Source organism: Doryrhamphus excisus, chromosome 18 (genome assembly GCF_030265055.1).
Source record: "Doryrhamphus excisus isolate RoL2022-K1 chromosome 18, RoL_Dexc_1.0, whole genome shotgun sequence".
Lineage (NCBI taxonomy): Eukaryota > Metazoa > Chordata > Actinopteri > Syngnathiformes > Syngnathidae > Doryrhamphus > Doryrhamphus excisus.
Window position 1 is genome coordinate 11,499,097 of NC_080483.1, and position 16,662 is coordinate 11,515,758.

The 16,662-nt window shown below is 41.2% G+C and overlaps 1 protein-coding gene across 1 annotated transcript; it reads right to left on the reverse strand.

Moving 5' to 3' along the window:
* Positions 1 to 1,150: 1,150 nt before the first annotated feature.
* On the reverse strand, positions 1,151 to 15,759 carry ppm1j (protein phosphatase, Mg2+/Mn2+ dependent, 1J). Its single transcript, XM_058055765.1, has 10 exons — positions 15,334 to 15,759; positions 8,632 to 8,746; positions 7,525 to 7,854; positions 7,340 to 7,452; positions 6,286 to 6,370; positions 6,076 to 6,194; positions 5,023 to 5,086; positions 4,775 to 4,882; positions 3,713 to 3,864; positions 1,151 to 2,538 (listed from the first exon to the last, which is right to left on the reverse strand). The coding sequence occupies exons 1-10, from the start codon at positions 15,615 to 15,617 to the stop codon at positions 2,391 to 2,393; spliced, it is 1,518 nt and encodes a 505-aa protein (XP_057911748.1). The 5' UTR covers positions 15,618 to 15,759; the 3' UTR covers positions 1,151 to 2,390.
* Between the last annotated feature and the right edge of the window lie 903 nt (positions 15,760 to 16,662).

Sequence of the window (16,662 nt, forward strand, 5' to 3'; positions counted from 1 at the left end):
ATCATATGGAACTGCTGATGTTATGAAACAGCAGTTTTATCTTGTATGCAGCCAGTGTTTTCACTAAAAATGATCAGTATGCCATTTTGTTACATGACTAACTTGGGGTTAAATTAGTACAGTATACAGCACACATAACACCTTTGATATTTTTTTCCCTTTTGTTAAAAGGCTAAAGAGACAAAGGTTTTTGTTATTATTACTATCAACATTACATGATTTTGTCTTTACAGGTTCCTTTTTACTCAATTCTTTGCTTTTTTTTTATTGTTTCTGTTTAGATTTAATGGCGCCCGGGCCATACTTTGGGCACCCATGGTGTATCACAGTACTGAGCGTTCATTTCTAAAATAATATTGTTTATGTTGGGTCACTTTAGCAATATGATAATAGTTCACATATTATAAAAATATTAAGACTTTTTGTGGACTTCAGAATCAGCTAAATTAAATGCAAATGCCAGTCTGTTGTTGGGTGTATGATTTAAATTCAAAATTATGTTTATATCACATGGTCCAAGCAACTCATCACTTGTAACAAATTTTAAGATGCTGTTCAATAAAAGATCATTTCGCGCTAATCTGATTTGAAATGTAACAATTATGGCTTGAATATTTTTTTTTCCTAATTGGCGAATTGAATGGAGAAACTTTTACTTTGAAGACAGTTTCCGGTGTGTTGGCCGCAAAGTTTGTGTTGGCGATAGCGCAGGCTTGGGAGTCTTTCCCTTTCCTCCCCTCACTGGCCAAAGATGACATCATCTGTAAAGTAGAAAGAGGACTCATGCAACAGGAGGTGCTGGGCGTGGAGGTTGGACAGGTTTAAAAAAAATATATAGTAGTAGACATTACAAATATAGTGTTACATTCATTCATGTTTATGATGGTAGTTTCGATTATTAATTCATTAATTACTGATATCAAAGTATTAGAAGCACCTCTGATGCAATGCAGTTCTACATCACTGCAACCACAATAATATATATAGCGCCAGATAAATTACCGTAATGCCTATCTGTAAATGTCAATCAATCTGTAAACTGACTATTTTCTTCTTACATTAGACCTCATCAGATTGTGCCCATGTCCCTAATGTTATGGTTAAAGACAAAAATAAAAGGTGAAGAGGCACAAATGTGAAAAATGTTATATATTTCTGATGTGGAACACTTTTAGTAACCCTTGTCCTATATACATATATATATATATATATATATACATATACTGTATATACATAACCTTTCTAAACAAGCACTTATGGACGAAAAAATATAAACAACATTTCCCATATGCTTGTAAAAAAATATATGGATAAACTAAATAACATGAAAACAGTAAACAAAGAGAGGTATACACAACATTTAAGGGCAAAATCCTCAATCAATCATGTGATAATACAAACATGTCATCTTTTATTCGGTAAGGCATATGTGGGCGAATTATCACAACTTATACCGAGGTTGTTCTCCAGTGAGATCCATGCTTTTTATGTATGAACTTGTAAAAACAAAATATAACATTCCTATAGTCCGTCCTTCTCTCATTGCTAACAAAGAAGAATACAGACGGATAGGGGTGTAATGGTACTTGGGTTTTTCGGAGACAGTACTGACGCTTACTGAGTTCCCACATGGTACACATCAAAAAATCTGAACTATCCCTTTAAGGGACAGGAAGTGCAAAAGTACACAAATGATTGGATAAGACAAAAACAGTGTAGTCGAGATGGGATGGGAAACGGGGGTACAATCTGGAACAATTCTTGCATCACTTCAGCTAATAATAAACTTTCATCTAATAAAAATAAAATAATTCAGACTGTTCGAACAATTACTGCTACACTTGCCTGCTTCAATACTTTCCTAAAAAGAAATTATTATATATATTTAGACTTACATACGGAACAGTGATTATGGCGTATTGTCCCACCCCCACAGACAGATGATAATGTGGCGTGCAAAAAGGTCCATTTGACTTACATCACTTAAAATCCATACTCTTTTATTTTGCTTATGTTTTCATTCCATCCTGCTGCCATGAAGGCATCTCTTTGGTTTCCTCACATTCTTTACGACATCGAGCGAGTGCTACAGAGAGGCTGTTTTATACAAAAAGGAGTCACATTTTAGGCATGAGGATGCACAGTCAATGTTAGTTGCTGCCCAGCCTTCAACATAAACAGGAAGTACTTCACAATCTCACTAATAACCATCGCCAGGGAGGAGACTAACTGACAGACTCTCCTGTCCTGGAGTTTGGGTGCCGGGTTTGAGGTCAAGGTGAAAAGATCTGGGTCCGTATCTAAAGGTTGATGAAGGTGCTGCTGCTCGGATCCGAGTCTTCTTGTGGCCAGCTAGTGTAGTCTAGCTGGTTTTAACAAGTCCCTTTTGGTCATGTCTCCGCCTCATGTCCAGCCAGAGGGATGACAAACACAGTAATGTCATCGCCTGAGCCCAGTCTTTCGTTGGGAAGCCGCCAGCCACGTTCTTTTAGGACTCCCCTAGACCGCATCAGCAAGTCCTGCGCTGCTAGCGTGTACCTGCATAAAGAAAACACAAATATTATTTCTATAAATAGACTTTTCACAACTTAGTATTAATTGTTTGGCTGTATTTTTTAACTATCTGTAATGCACATCTTTTGTTTGCTAGTGTCAGGTTTGGGTAAAATGCCACACACTTGCAGAGTCCTATGTGTCTTGTCCACACATATGTAAATAGCGCAGCCAAGAGGCATGTTCAGGCATGTGTGTTGAGATCTTAGTCCTTTGTGGTCACCACAACTATGTTCTCCACAAAACAAAAACACAGCGATTTTGGGAACACAAAAAAATCGCACCACCAAAGAATCATGCATCCAGTTGTGACCTCGCTTTTAGTTACACATTTCCTGCTGGAAAAATAGTGAAAATACAGTGGAACCTCCAAAGTCAAAGTTCAAACGCAACTTTCTGGGAAAAAAATATGCCTGAAAAGTTAAATAATAACTGAGAGAGTTATTCAACTCAGACACGAACGGCTCCATAATACTGGTTTACATCCGGGCTGCACAGTGGTGAGTGGTTAGCACACATGTCACACAGGTAGGAGACCCGAGTTTGATTCCACCCTCGGGCATCCCACATTCCAAAAACTAGGTTAATTGGCGACTCATAGGTGCTAAAGGTGACTCCTTGTCCAGATATTGCACAACCTTCATTAAATTTATCATTTTTTATTTTAAATTACATAACTTTGTCTCTGATTTCAGCTGCACAGCTAGGAGACCCAAGTTCAATTCCACCCTCTGCCATCTCTGTGTGGAGTTTGCATGTTCTCCCATTGCATGCGTGGGTTTTCTCCGGGTACTCCGGTTTCCTCCCACATTCCAAAAACATGCTAGGTTAATTGGCGACTCCAAATTGTCCATAGGTATGAATGTGAGTGTGAATGGTTGTTTGTCTATATGTGCCCTGTGATTGGCTGGTGACCAGTCCAGGGTGTACCCCGCCTCTCGCCCGAAGACAGCTGGGATAGGCTCCAGCACCCACAGGATAAGCGGTAGAAAAGGAATGAATGAATGAATGTCTCTGATTTATTGTGTGATTTTCCGTTTGTTGTTCTCTTGTTCTTCTGTACACTGTTCTTTGTTACTTTTAAAATAGCCCATCTGGGATAAATAACGTGTTTGAAATAAAATCATTGGCATCATCTAAACACCTATTAGCACATTACCTCATGGGGTCAGAAGGGTCACAGCAGGACAAGTAGGCCGACACGGCATCCGCCACGTCCCTGTCTGTGGTTACGTCCCACAGTCCGTCTGTTCCCATAACCAGGACGTCATCTGGGCCGTGTTTGGTGTCATCAAAGTTATAAACCTGTACCTGTGACAGAAGGATATTGAGGGACAATATTAGAATTGTGTTGCATCTGACCTGGAATGCAGTATTCAGTCTTAACTGTACTACGGAATGGTTGTAGAACACTACCATGTATCCCAGTGAATCTTTTTTTTTTTAATTATAAATATTAATATTGCAACTGATTGCACCAGTGCACTCTGGGAGATGCTGGTGAATTTCCTTCTTGTCTCCCACATTATGCTCACACTGTAGTCCTCGCTAGTTTTTGGTATACATCTTGTACTGTCTTTGTGCTATCTTCCGCTTGGACTTTGGACTTCCAGCCTCCAATTCTTCCATAGAGCTGTCTCCCTCACAGCATGCACTTTTGACCACCATCCCTTCCGGTTAGACTTTTTTGAATTGAATTAGAATTTAGAATTGAAAAGCACATGAGGTAAATAGGTAAATAAAGCTGCAGGATGCTGAGGACTCATGATGCTTCAAATGCACCTACTGCCATCCTGTGGTGTTCTTTAAAAACACAAGAGCACAGGAGGTTGCGTACATCCTGCAGATGCTTTTTGACCCCGTGCTCATTCATGACCTTGGTGATTATTGGCTATTGTAGACCACGTATCTGGAAACTATAGAGACGCTGTGGTTAGTGGAATAGGAGGTGTTAACACAATTAGAGTGCAGCTGCTCTCCCTAGTCTCCATCGACTGTTAAATGCAATATATTTGAAGGAGATACCATTTTTTGACCCACACAACAACATAAAGTTATGAAGTTATAAAAACACTATAAACTAATATGTCATACATATATTCTGGTCAGATATGTCATTGTGACAGATATTTCCTTTGCCTTCTGTTTCACAACCAAAAAGAAAAAGAAGAATCAAAGATGATTATGACTTTTTACAGCGGGCGTGAAGATGGCTGCTCACCTCAGGGACACAGGACAGGAAAGGCTTAATGTAAATATTGGAGTTGTACACCTTCAGATCGTGGTCTCCCAGCCCACGAGTCACTCCGATTGTTGCCATGACTCTTGCCTGTATGGAATAACACACAAACATGTAAAAGAACACACACACACAAAAATGAAACATAGCTTATTGGATTGGAATGATCTTCACTTGAAAGGAAATCCATTTATGAGGGGATTATGAAGCAAAGATGTGATGCCACTTACCTTTTTACCTTCTCCGTATATGAGGGGAAATTTCAGATCATCTTCCACAATTGTCTTGTAAGCCCTGCATGAAAAAAAAACGACTTTTAAAAAACGATCATAATAAAATAGTAGAAAATACACAGGAACCTGTAGTTTCAACACTATTGAAGTCATGCAATTCTGAATTTGAAAATTAAATATCACAAGGAAATACCAATTACACAACCTTGTGTCAGGCATGTGTTTCTTCAAAGGGGGAGCAGTTTCATTTTATCATCGTTTTATTATACAAGTTATTTTTACACCATGCAGGAATGTTAAAATGTTATTTAAATTGAAATTAATTATACATTGGGGATATGTTTCAACAAAAGTGCTTCTCAATTATTTTATGTCACCCCCCCGAGACAAAAACAATTTCAGCCTGCCCCGATTTGAAATAATGGAGAAACTGATAATATGTATTAATTTAAAAATGAAACCAGGAAAATGCAACAGAATGGTGCATTCATGCATATTCAAGAGTCAAATTGCATGGTTAGTAGTAAAATGTGTACATGTTGGTAGGTCTGCATTGAAATGAAAGCCTTATGCCCCCCTTGACCCCACCCGCTCCACAGTTTTGCTTGTCTTTTTTTGGCCAAAAGACGAAAGAACAGATGAAGAGAAATGAGGAATATTAAAAGCAAAAAAAAATACAGCACGTCATTTATTGTTAATCAATGAAAGTTAAGGTTAGGGGTCTATCGTTTATGTTTCATGCTTGGCTAACTTATTTTGTTATTTGTTGACCATCAGGAAAGTTACTTCAAACTTTGCCTGTACTCTTTCTTTACCATGGCAACAATCAGACTTTGGGACAGACTATTTCCACAACTATTTCTACAAACCAGAATAGAGTGTTTATCCTACTGTTTCTTTTAATTGGAACTCAGTAGAGATGCACTTACAGTGCTATCGTTCATTAGCTGCTGTTTTAGAGACAGAATGCAAATCCATAAGCATGCTAATGGAGGATAGTAGTGGTTAATGGTTGGTTGAATGAACATTAGGGAACGCTGTCGGGTTTACCATCCAGTCATGGTGTGGTCTCTGTAGAGCATCTTCTTGCCCAGCTCACTGTGCTGGATCCTACGTGGGAACTCCATGTGAGTAAATTCATTGCCCAAGAGCTCCGGCCTCAGGAATCCCTGGAAATGAAAAAAGAAAGAGCGGTGACATCAAAATGGATTAAAAGAGAACATTTCTTGTATATATCAATACAAGTGATTCATGAAGTACCAGATACTGTAGCCTTTGTCGCTCTGACTCTGGTGTAAACTCATTCGTCATGGGAATAATTTCTTTATTCCGGATTATTATAGCTCTATAATTATAAAAAAAGAAAAAAAGTTAGAAACACATACAGACACAATAAAAAATTTTTTTCATTCATTCACTCAGGGTCGCAGGGGGGTGCTAGAGCCTATGTCTTCGAGCGAGAGGCGGGGTACACCCTGCACTGGTCGCCAGCCAATCACAGGGCACATATAGACAAACAACCATTCACACTCACATTCATACCTATGGACAATTTGGAGTCGCCAATTAACCTAGCATGTTTTTGGAATGTGGGAGGAAACTGGAGTACCCGGAGAAAACCCACGCATGCACGGGGAGAACATGCAAATGCCACTCAGAGATGGCCGAGGATGGAATTGAACTCGGATCTCCTAGCTGTGAGGCCTGTGTGCTAACCGCTCGATCCGCCGTGCAGCCCCAACAATTTTTTATTTTCTTTAAAAATATTTTTTATGACCTGAGGGTGCAGTATTATTATTATTATTATTTTTTTTAATTATACCTTTATTAACCCAGGCAAGCAATTTAAGAACAAATTCTTATTTACAAATGCAGCCTGAACAAAGAGCAAAAGCACTTTGACGGGTGAGGGGAGTGCTGAAAATAAGAACAACATTATATAAAATTACAAATATCAATACAGTAAATATGTACAATACATACAACACAAAAGCATCAAACAACAATATTAAAGCAATGGCATAAAGCAATTCAAAGTCACAAAATTGGTAAATAATTTGTGGGTTTTCTCCGGGTACTCCGGTTTCCTCCCACATTCCAAAAACATGCTAGGTTAATTGGTGACTCCAAATTGTTCATAGGTATGAATGTGAGTGTGAATGGTTGTTTGTCTATATGTGCCCTGTGATTGGCTGGCGACCAGTCCAGGGTGTACCCCGCCTCTCGCCTGAAGACAGCTGGGATAGGCTCCAGCACCTCCGTGACTCTCGTGATAAGTGAGGGGATTATTATAATACAACAGTCTTGGTCTCACCTGCTATCTCCAGCATTGGCCACATAGAGTTTGCCCATCATATGAATGGCAGCTAAGGCACAACAGCCACCAGAGATGGTATAGGATGCTTTCTCATTTTCTATCAGGTCATCCTGGAAAAAAATGTGGAAAGAATGAATGAAAACATCTTGCTGAAATCTTACATGAGTTCACTATCTGCTCACCATCTGCTTGAAGGCAGTCTCAATGACGCCCATCACGAGGCTCTCCAGACTGACCACCTTCTCCATGTGAAAACGCATAGCGGAGTCGCTGACGGCATCGGGTTCCTCCGGTTCCTGCACTGTCCCCTTCTTGGTTTCAACCTGGTAAGGGCTGCCGTTTTTAGCTAAGCAGATGGGAGGCGGGTTGCCGTGGTTTTTCAGCAAGTGGTATATTTCACCCAGACGGTCCCTGATGAGACGGTGAAGAAGCTTGGAGGCCATGATGGCTGCACCGGAGCCGGCATGTCCATCGAAGACCCCCCAGAAGAAAAGTGGGATTCCCGTGCCATCCTGGAAAGTAAGATTTGGGACAAATAAAGCTTGGACTGAGGTGGTATGGGAAATGATACTGGTATCAAAACATATAGAAAACATATACAAAACATCCACTCCCAGATGAGGTCAAAGTTCATAGTGACAGACAAATTGCTGAATTTTCTAATAGTCAGAAAAAGAAGAACTACTACATCAATTTTACTATAATTATGTCATTTACTATTGTTGATATTGTCATATTGTACTGAGTAGCCAGGACATCTCAGTCATCACATTTATCCACTTTGCTCAGATTTTGGTGGAATTATTCATTAATTCATTTTCTACCGCTTATCCTCACGAGGGTCGCAGGGGGTGCTAGAGCCTATCCCAGTTGTCTTCGGGCGAGAGGCAGGGTACACCCTGGACTGGTCGCCAGCCAATCACAGGGCACATATAGACAAACAACCATTCACACTCACATTCATACCTATGGACAAAAACCCACGCATGCACGGGGAGAACATGCAAACTCCACACAGAGATGGCCGAGGGTGGACTTGAACCTTGGTCTCCCAACTGTGAGGTCTGCACGCTAACCACTCGACCACCGTGCAGTCTTGGTGGAATTACGAATTGTGTAAAGACATTCAACTTTAGAGGTTCCGATGTACCCCATGTGACTTTCCCTTCAAAACACCAAGACTTTGATTAACACTATAAAAGATGAGCTACTGTGGCTGCCAGACGTTCTAGCTCATATTCCCCTTGTCCCTGATTGGCTCTTGTTGTTGCAGTCTGTCCTTGGCTCACCCCGTTGTCCTCCAGCAGAGTAGAGTTGCGATGTTTGCCGCTCGGCTTCCTCACAAACAGTTTCTCGCAGGAGGCCTGGTCCTCATTCAACATGCTCTTTCCCGCGTTGATCACCCTGATGAGTGGAGAAGCCACAAGTTAGCTGTGAAAACATCTTAACAAAATAGCAACATGACAAAAAAAACAAAGTGGGGCAGATTGCAGACATGCCCCACAGGGAACTTGTAGGAGGGATTAATTACGAGCCAATCCTGCGGCGGATAATGGCTTTAAAGCAGAGCACTGCTCGGAGCTCTCGCAGCATCATTTTGCGCTGTATGTGTTTGTGTTGACAGAATGATGATTTGCAGAGTGGCGGGAAACTGTGCAGAGACATTTAATGAAATAGAAAACAGCCATGGATCATTGCCGTTTCATAATCACATATTTATTTTATTTGCACAGCCAGCAAATATAACGTTCATTCATCCTCATTTGGATTTAAGTACACGACTTGAGGTACATTTGCACAAGCCCATAGGGTCCAATATATTAACTGTATCTGTAAAGGACCATATAGAAATTAATAATCATAATAATATGGAATGGGTTGCACGGCGGTCAAGTGGTTAGCACGCAGACCTCACAGCTAGAAGACCCGAGTTCAATGCCACCCTCGGCCATCTCTGTGTGGAGTTTACATGTTCTCCCCGTGAATGCGTGGGTTTTCTCTGGGTACTGGAGTACTATGAATGTGAGTGTGAATGGTTGTTTGTCTATATGTGCCCTGTGATTGGCTGGCAACTAGTCCAGGGTGTACCCCGCCTCTCGCCCAAAGACAGCTGGGATAGGCTCCAGCACCCCCGCGACCCTCATGAGGAAAAGCGGTAGAATGAATGAATGAATGAAAATAATTACAAGTGCACCTGAACGCCTCACTATTCTAGGACAACAGCTACATTTATATTATATTTATGGTCATTCCAATCCCTGTATGACGTGGTGGTAAAACCTGTCATTGTAGGTTTTTGCTAATAAGAGGCCTTATTAAACCACGAGCATTTATTAATTATTGTATCATTATATTATATTATAATTATTTTTGAAAAAACACAATATAATGATGATATAGCAAGGGACAACTGTTTGCTCAGACACTTCAGAAATTAGGGGGAGTGACATTGCTACAATTAATACATTTGGACCATCACAAATAAATTTGGCGCTACCTACTCACCCTTTGGCGCTACTTGTGTAGCTTATCACCTGCCACAGAAGAAAAATACATAGCAGGAGGGATCAGTGTTTCAAGCTTAGCCACTTTGTCACAATAGTTTTTCAAAAAGCAACTACTGATAAATGTAGTAACCTTTTCTGATCTGATTGGACATTTGTGGAGACCACATTACCAGCAAGCATAATGCCATATAATTCATTCACTCATCTTTTCCTCACGAGGGTCACGGGGGACCTGGAGCCTATCCCAGCTGTCTTCGGGCGAGAGGCAGGGGACACCCTGCACTGGTCGCCAGCCAATCACAGGGCACATATAGACAAACAACCATTCACACTCACATTCATACCTATGGACAATTTGGAGTCGCCAATTTTACGGGGAGAACATGCAAATTCCACACAGAGATGGCCGAGGGTTAAATGCCATGTAATAATAATACCTATTGCAGAACTCCATGTATTATCATTAAGATTCCCTTGTAAACTCAGGCATGCAGAGAGAGATTACTAGCATAAGGAAACAAATTGAGGCAAAGGAAACAAAAGGAAACACAACCTTTGACCGCTCACTTTCCAAATAGCTGAGCTGATTATGATCATCACAGAAAGGCTTGCCCGCAATCTCTGATAACACGAGGGAGGCTCAAAGCCAACAGCTCACAAATCTGGATTATGTTTTTTTTTTTTTTTTTTTAAGAAAGCTTTTTTTTCTTTCTAATCAGTTGAAAGCAGGGGACTGGCACTGCAGGGATGGTGCACATTAGGACTAATGGCAGGAGGGAGACTTACGAGAGAGTCTCACGATGGTCATCCAAACTTTGCTGCCAAGGCTCAAACAACATGTTGGACACTCTGGCACGCAACCAGCAGAGACATCATCTATATTAAAACCTTCAGTCCTCTTTTTACTCCTGCTTGATTCTGACTTGTTGTCAGAATGTTGTCTGTGCATGGGAGCATTAAGTTGAAAACCGACACCAACTGAAGAAAATCTGCTTTACAATAATATATTGCTTGTTGAATTTTACGCTACTGAAGCAATCAATGGAGGTAAAATGGATCGCAGTACTTATAAGCAAATCTCCACCAAACTTACAAACTGTCTCCTGCAAGCAAGAATACACAAATGACGGAAGTTTTGCAGCACACATACGTGTTTTCACCTGGGCATACCGCCCTGGATGATGACATCACTAAGCGTCACTGCTACTGGACCATAAACTAGCATCCAAAGGCATACAAAACTTCCTTGCTTTGCATATTGTCCCCAAAAATGTCACTGAAAAGGATTATTAAAATAAGGACAGATGAGTTAAAGATGAATACTGAATAAAGTGAGTAAAAAAAAAAAATAATAATAATAATAATTAAACGTTCATACACGCAAGTCAGGAGTCTCCAATCAATGGCTCATGACCTTCAAGTAACTCCTAACCACTTTTCATGTACCTATATAACAGGTTTATTCATTTATTATCAACTCCTATACCGACAAAACTAGGAAGTGGGGTTCGGCAGTAGTCTAGAAGTACTCAGGAGCACTTTGAACAATCACAGCGGAGTGGGCGTGCCCTGAGGTGGGCCGTGGTTGAAATAAATTAACAGAAATCCAAATCCAAGAAAATACAGCTAGAATAGGTGCAGCTTTTGGAAGATCTAGAAGGCTTTCTGTGCGGGTTATAGTGTGTAGCATATTTGCTATAAATGTACATATATAGTGAATTAATTATGCACATATTGACCACAATTACTTTGAACTTCACATTACATCACATAATATATTATATACCATAATATTTACATTATTTACATACAAAGAAGAACAAGTAAAAGAAAGTACTTACTTTCAACTTATTTTGGTGAGACTGCACTGTAAAATGTTCAAGACATATCTGATTTAAATAATGAATACATCTGTAAATAATGTAATTGCATTATATTTTTAATACGTCATGAAATGCTAAATAATGCCACCCGTATTGAGTTGAATGTAACAGAATGAGTCCCCAATTGTGCAATGAGGACTCACTCACAATCACATGACCCTCATGACCTTTAATTGAACATAACGTCAGCAGCGCAGGAGGATGTGATTCTGAAACCAGCAGCACACAACCTCCACCAACAAGACATCACAACAACTTGTGACTGTTTAAAGTCTGTGTGGTGGCACCACACACAAGAGGAAGTGGACGAGCATTTAGTGAATAAATGCCATTTGTCCATCCACACACTTTCTGTGCCATGAAAAAGAATTGTTTGGATGAGTTAGCAAAGACGAAGACGTTAGACGTTGCAATGCACTTCCTGATTTGCCTGTGATTTAAAAATGTCTTGTGGCTCAGGCACAAGCACATAATACATGATGATTGTTGTTGATACTAGTACAAACCTCTAACATCTAATATGGCATATTTAATTTCGCAGCACGTGAGAATTCTATGTGTAAATTCATTCATTCATTTTCTACCATTTATCCACACGAGGGTCGCCAGCCAATCACATGGCACATATAGACAAACAACCATTCACACTCACATTCATACCTATGGACAATTTGGAGTCGCCAATTAACCTAGCATGTTTTTGGAGTGTGGGAGAACATACAAACACCACACAGAGATGGCCGAGGGTGGAATTGAACTTGTGTCTCCTATCTGTGAGCCCTGCGCGCTAACCACTTCATCACCGCGCAGCCCTCTATGTGTAAATTCTATAATAATTCATTACCTATTATGATTTTTCCACTTTTCTGACCTATAAGTGTAGTTAGAATGTTGTATTCTCGTGTTAAACGATGCCACAGTTTCGGACGATGAGGTTTGGAAGTGAACCCTAAAAGAAGTTTGGGATGGGTCAAAACTCTCTTTCGGGAAGTGTGACCAACCACAGCAGATTGGGCGGGCCTGGAAGCGGGCTGTGAGTGGAATACATTAAAACAGACCGTTTTAAAACCACAGAACCACGGAATCCAAAGAAATACAACTGAATAGGTACAGATTCTGGAAGAACTAGAACGCTTTCTGTGCTGGTTATTGTGTGTAGCTGCTCTAAAGGAGTCCGCACCTCAATACAAATGGTCAAGAAATGAAAATAATAGGTCCCCTTTAATAATTTTTGCATTAACAACTTTAATATTAAAAAAAAGAAACATAAACAACAGCATGACAGCTGTAGTTACTTATTTCATGTGAGAACTCACCTCTGTACCGTACAGAATGTTCTGGACTTAAAAACCTGTTCACGAATACATGTACCATTACACCCCCATTAATAATAACTTACAGAAACAAAATATTGATTTTATTTCTGCCCTCTGTATCCGGCTTTTGTATGTGTACTGATATATGCAGCTATTAGACAAAAGCACTTTAGTATAAGTGCACTTGCACATCCACTTGCATGTGCTGCAGTATCAGTTAGCGTCGATAAAAACCATGCAACGCCACAGAAATAGCAACACGACTATGGCGTGTCAGATACAGAGTGCAAACAAACATAATCCTGCAGAGTATCAGAATTTTGGGCAGCTTTGTGCCCTCCGGCTGGACAGTCTATCATCGGGCCATGAGCACATGAACCTAAAGAGGGCAGAGCTAATGGACTTCACTTGTCATACAGTTTAGGACCTCAACTATTACACTTGCAAATGCTTTTAATGATGAACACAATAAACTATTCTCTTGACCTCTCAGCATGACTCAGTTTGTTTTTCTGTTTCTCTCATCAGGTTCACATACTGTACACAGACACAAATGGAGAAAGGAATGTTTTTGCACTGCAGGGAACGTTCCAAAGAAGGCGTACAGGCCGTAAGTAGTGCAGGTGTATCTGAGACTAAAGCATCTGCTGTACACTTACATAGAATACAAGAGACTAGTCAGGTTTGAATTCTACAGCATGTTTTGTGCCTCTAAATATAACTTTGTGGAGCAAAAATGCAGTGAATTAAAATGTATCCACTCTAGAACCTCTTGTTCTAGAGTCTTGTTCCTCCACTCTTGTGTTAGTGGAAACATGAAAGCTTTGCACTTCTTACCTCCAAAGGACAATAACTTGTCTTGTTGCACTGCTATGAGAACACAAGGGATAGAACCTTTGCAGTCAAGGCACCCTGGAGTACTTTGAGAATCTCTGCATCATCAGTAGATAAGAGTTACAAGTGCTGTAACTGCTAAAATCTCTGCAGCAAAATAGAATATCTCGTATAACTTTTGCAACAGAAGCTGCAGTTAAGGAGTAAAACGTATGAGTTAATAATTATTCATTCATTCATTTTCTACCGCTTATCCTCAGAGGGTCGTGGGCGGGGTACAACACCCTGGAGTGGTCGCCAGCCAATCACAGGGCACATATAGACAAACAACCATTCATACTCACATTCATACCTATGGACAATTTGGAGTCACCAATTAACCTAGCATGTTTTTGGAATGTGGGAGGAAACTGGAGCAACCATGCATGCATGAGGAGAACATGCAAACTCCACACAGAGATGGCCGAGGGTGGAATTGAACCCTGGTCTCCTAGCTGTGAGGTCTGCGCGCTAACCACTCAATTAATAATTATAATTATAATAATTATAAAGCATATCATGGGAAGTGAACCTATGCAGCACCTATGGGTCAGAACTCTACAATCACAACTAAGGAGTAGAACCAGAAGGAGGCTAGAACGTGTGTAGTAAAAGGTTACCATTTACAGTACAGTATACGCTGATAAAAACCTACACCACATAAACAGGGATGGAACCCATAAAAGAGAACCCAGCAATAGATGAGGGTAGCAAGTGCACAAGCTCAAACTAGAACCGAAGCAGCAGGACCAGCCTAATATCTATGCAGCAGAAATTTGCGGTAGAACCCTGAAGATATAACAGATCTCGGTGGAAGTCCCTGTGCAGCATAAACTGATGGTAGAACTTTAGCAGCAGAACCCGTAAGTGGCACCTATGAAGCAACAGATGAGAGGTAGAACTTATATTATGCATCAGGAGTGCAGCACAGAGCAGGGTCACAGCTAAGTTGCGAAACCTATCATCAGAAACTTTAAATAGAACCTGCAGAACCTGAGGGAAGAACAGCGTAAAGTGAGACTAAGACCTAGGTACTGAGGGCAGAACATAGGCCTATGCACCAGTAGCTGAGAACATAACCCATGTGGCAGAACCTCATAAATAAGACGCAATACACATTCAGCTCAATCTGAGGGTAGAACCTATGCAATAGAACCTGAGAGGAGTAACAATTCAGCAACAGGTTAGGTGCAAAACCTTAAAACCGTTTTGAACCTAAGTAGTAGAACCCAATGGTAAAACCTTATCAGCATAAACTGAGAACCTGTGCAGCAGAACCTGAGGGCAGAAGATAATGCAGATGCTGCAGTGCTCTGTGAGCTGCTGTGGGTTCTGCGGCGGCAGCAAATACTTTCAAAATGTCCAAAACATTATGAAAAAGACATAAGAAGCCACAAATGGACGCTACCCACTCAGCGTATCCTGTGTGCCAGGGGAGCCTGCTGCCCCTCTTCAGCGTCAGCACCGGACGCGATGCGTGCTCCGTGGAGTACTGCAGCAGCTCCGGGGTGAGCTCCAAGAAGTCCGGGCGGCCGTAAGGGAAGCGAGGCGGCAGGCCGTCCGCTCCTCCGGGCTGTGAGCCTGCTGCGTGATGGTTGTGATGGTGGTGGTGGTGATGGTGGTGGTGGCCGTGGGGCATCATCCCTCCCACTAGCGTGTTCATAGCGCTTTTCACTTTGCTAATCATCGTCGGCATCGACTCGCGGTTAAAAAGAAACAAAATAAAAACAAAAGGATAATGAAAGACAAGGGTACGCGCTAGAGAGGCAAACAGACGCAGTCATGACAAGTAGCATTTCAGGAAGCGGTTTTTTTCTTGCTTCCTCCGTGTACCCATGTGACTACCAGGCGGTGTTTGTCTCATTCATAGCCAATAAAAAGCCTCCCCTGGCTGGCAGGGATCCTGCAGGAGGCTGGAGCCTACATGAGCATCATAGGCTTTTTAACATATCACACATGTGCAAAACATTCTGAAATATATAAATATATAGTGATTACTCACAAAATAATACAGTACATAATTTATCTTTGAGGTTAAAAATGATTTATCAATCTATTAAGTTGCAATACAAGACAGATGTCAAAACATTCATTCATTTTCTACTGCTTATCCTCACAAGGGTCACGGGGGTGCTGGAGCCTATCCCAGCTGTCTTCAGGCGAGACGCGGGGTACACCCTGGACTGGTCGCCAGCCAATCACAGGGCACATATAGACAAACAACCATTCACACTCACATTCATACCTATGGACAATTTAGAGTCACCAATTAACCTAGCATGTTTTTGGAATGTGGGAGAAAACCAGAGTACCCGGAGAAAACCCACGCATGCACAGGGAGAACATGCAAACTCCACACAGAGATGGCCGAGGGTGCAATTGAACTTGGGTCTCCTAGCTGTGAGGCCTGCGCGCTAACCACTTGGCAGCCGTGTCAAAATAATCCATTCATTCATTCATTTTGTACCGTTTTTTCCTCACGAGGGTCGCAGGGGTGCTGGAGCCTATCCCAACTGCCTTCGGGCGAGAGGCGGGGTACACCCTGGACTGGTGGCCAGCCAATCACAGGGCACATACAGACAAACAACCATTCACACTCACATTCATACCTATGGACAATTTGAAGTCGCCAATTAACCTAGCATATTTTTGGAATGTGGGCGGAGTACCCGGAAAAAAACCGCAACATGCACAGGGAAAACATGCAAACTCCACATAGAGGTGGCTGAGGGTGGAATTGA

Coding starts and splice junctions, on each gene's coding strand:
- ppm1j (XM_058055765.1), bottom strand. CDS start 15,617: ATGCCGACGATGATTAGCAAAGTGAAAAGCGCTATGAACACGCTAGTG. Junction 7,855..8,631: donor CTCTGCTGGAGGACAACGGG/GTGAGCCAAGGA, acceptor CTTACTTTCCAG/GATGGCACGGGAATCCCACT. Junction 2,539..3,712: donor GACCCTTCTGACCCCATGAG/GTAATGTGCTAA, acceptor TTCTTTATGCAG/GTACACGCTAGCAGCGCAGG.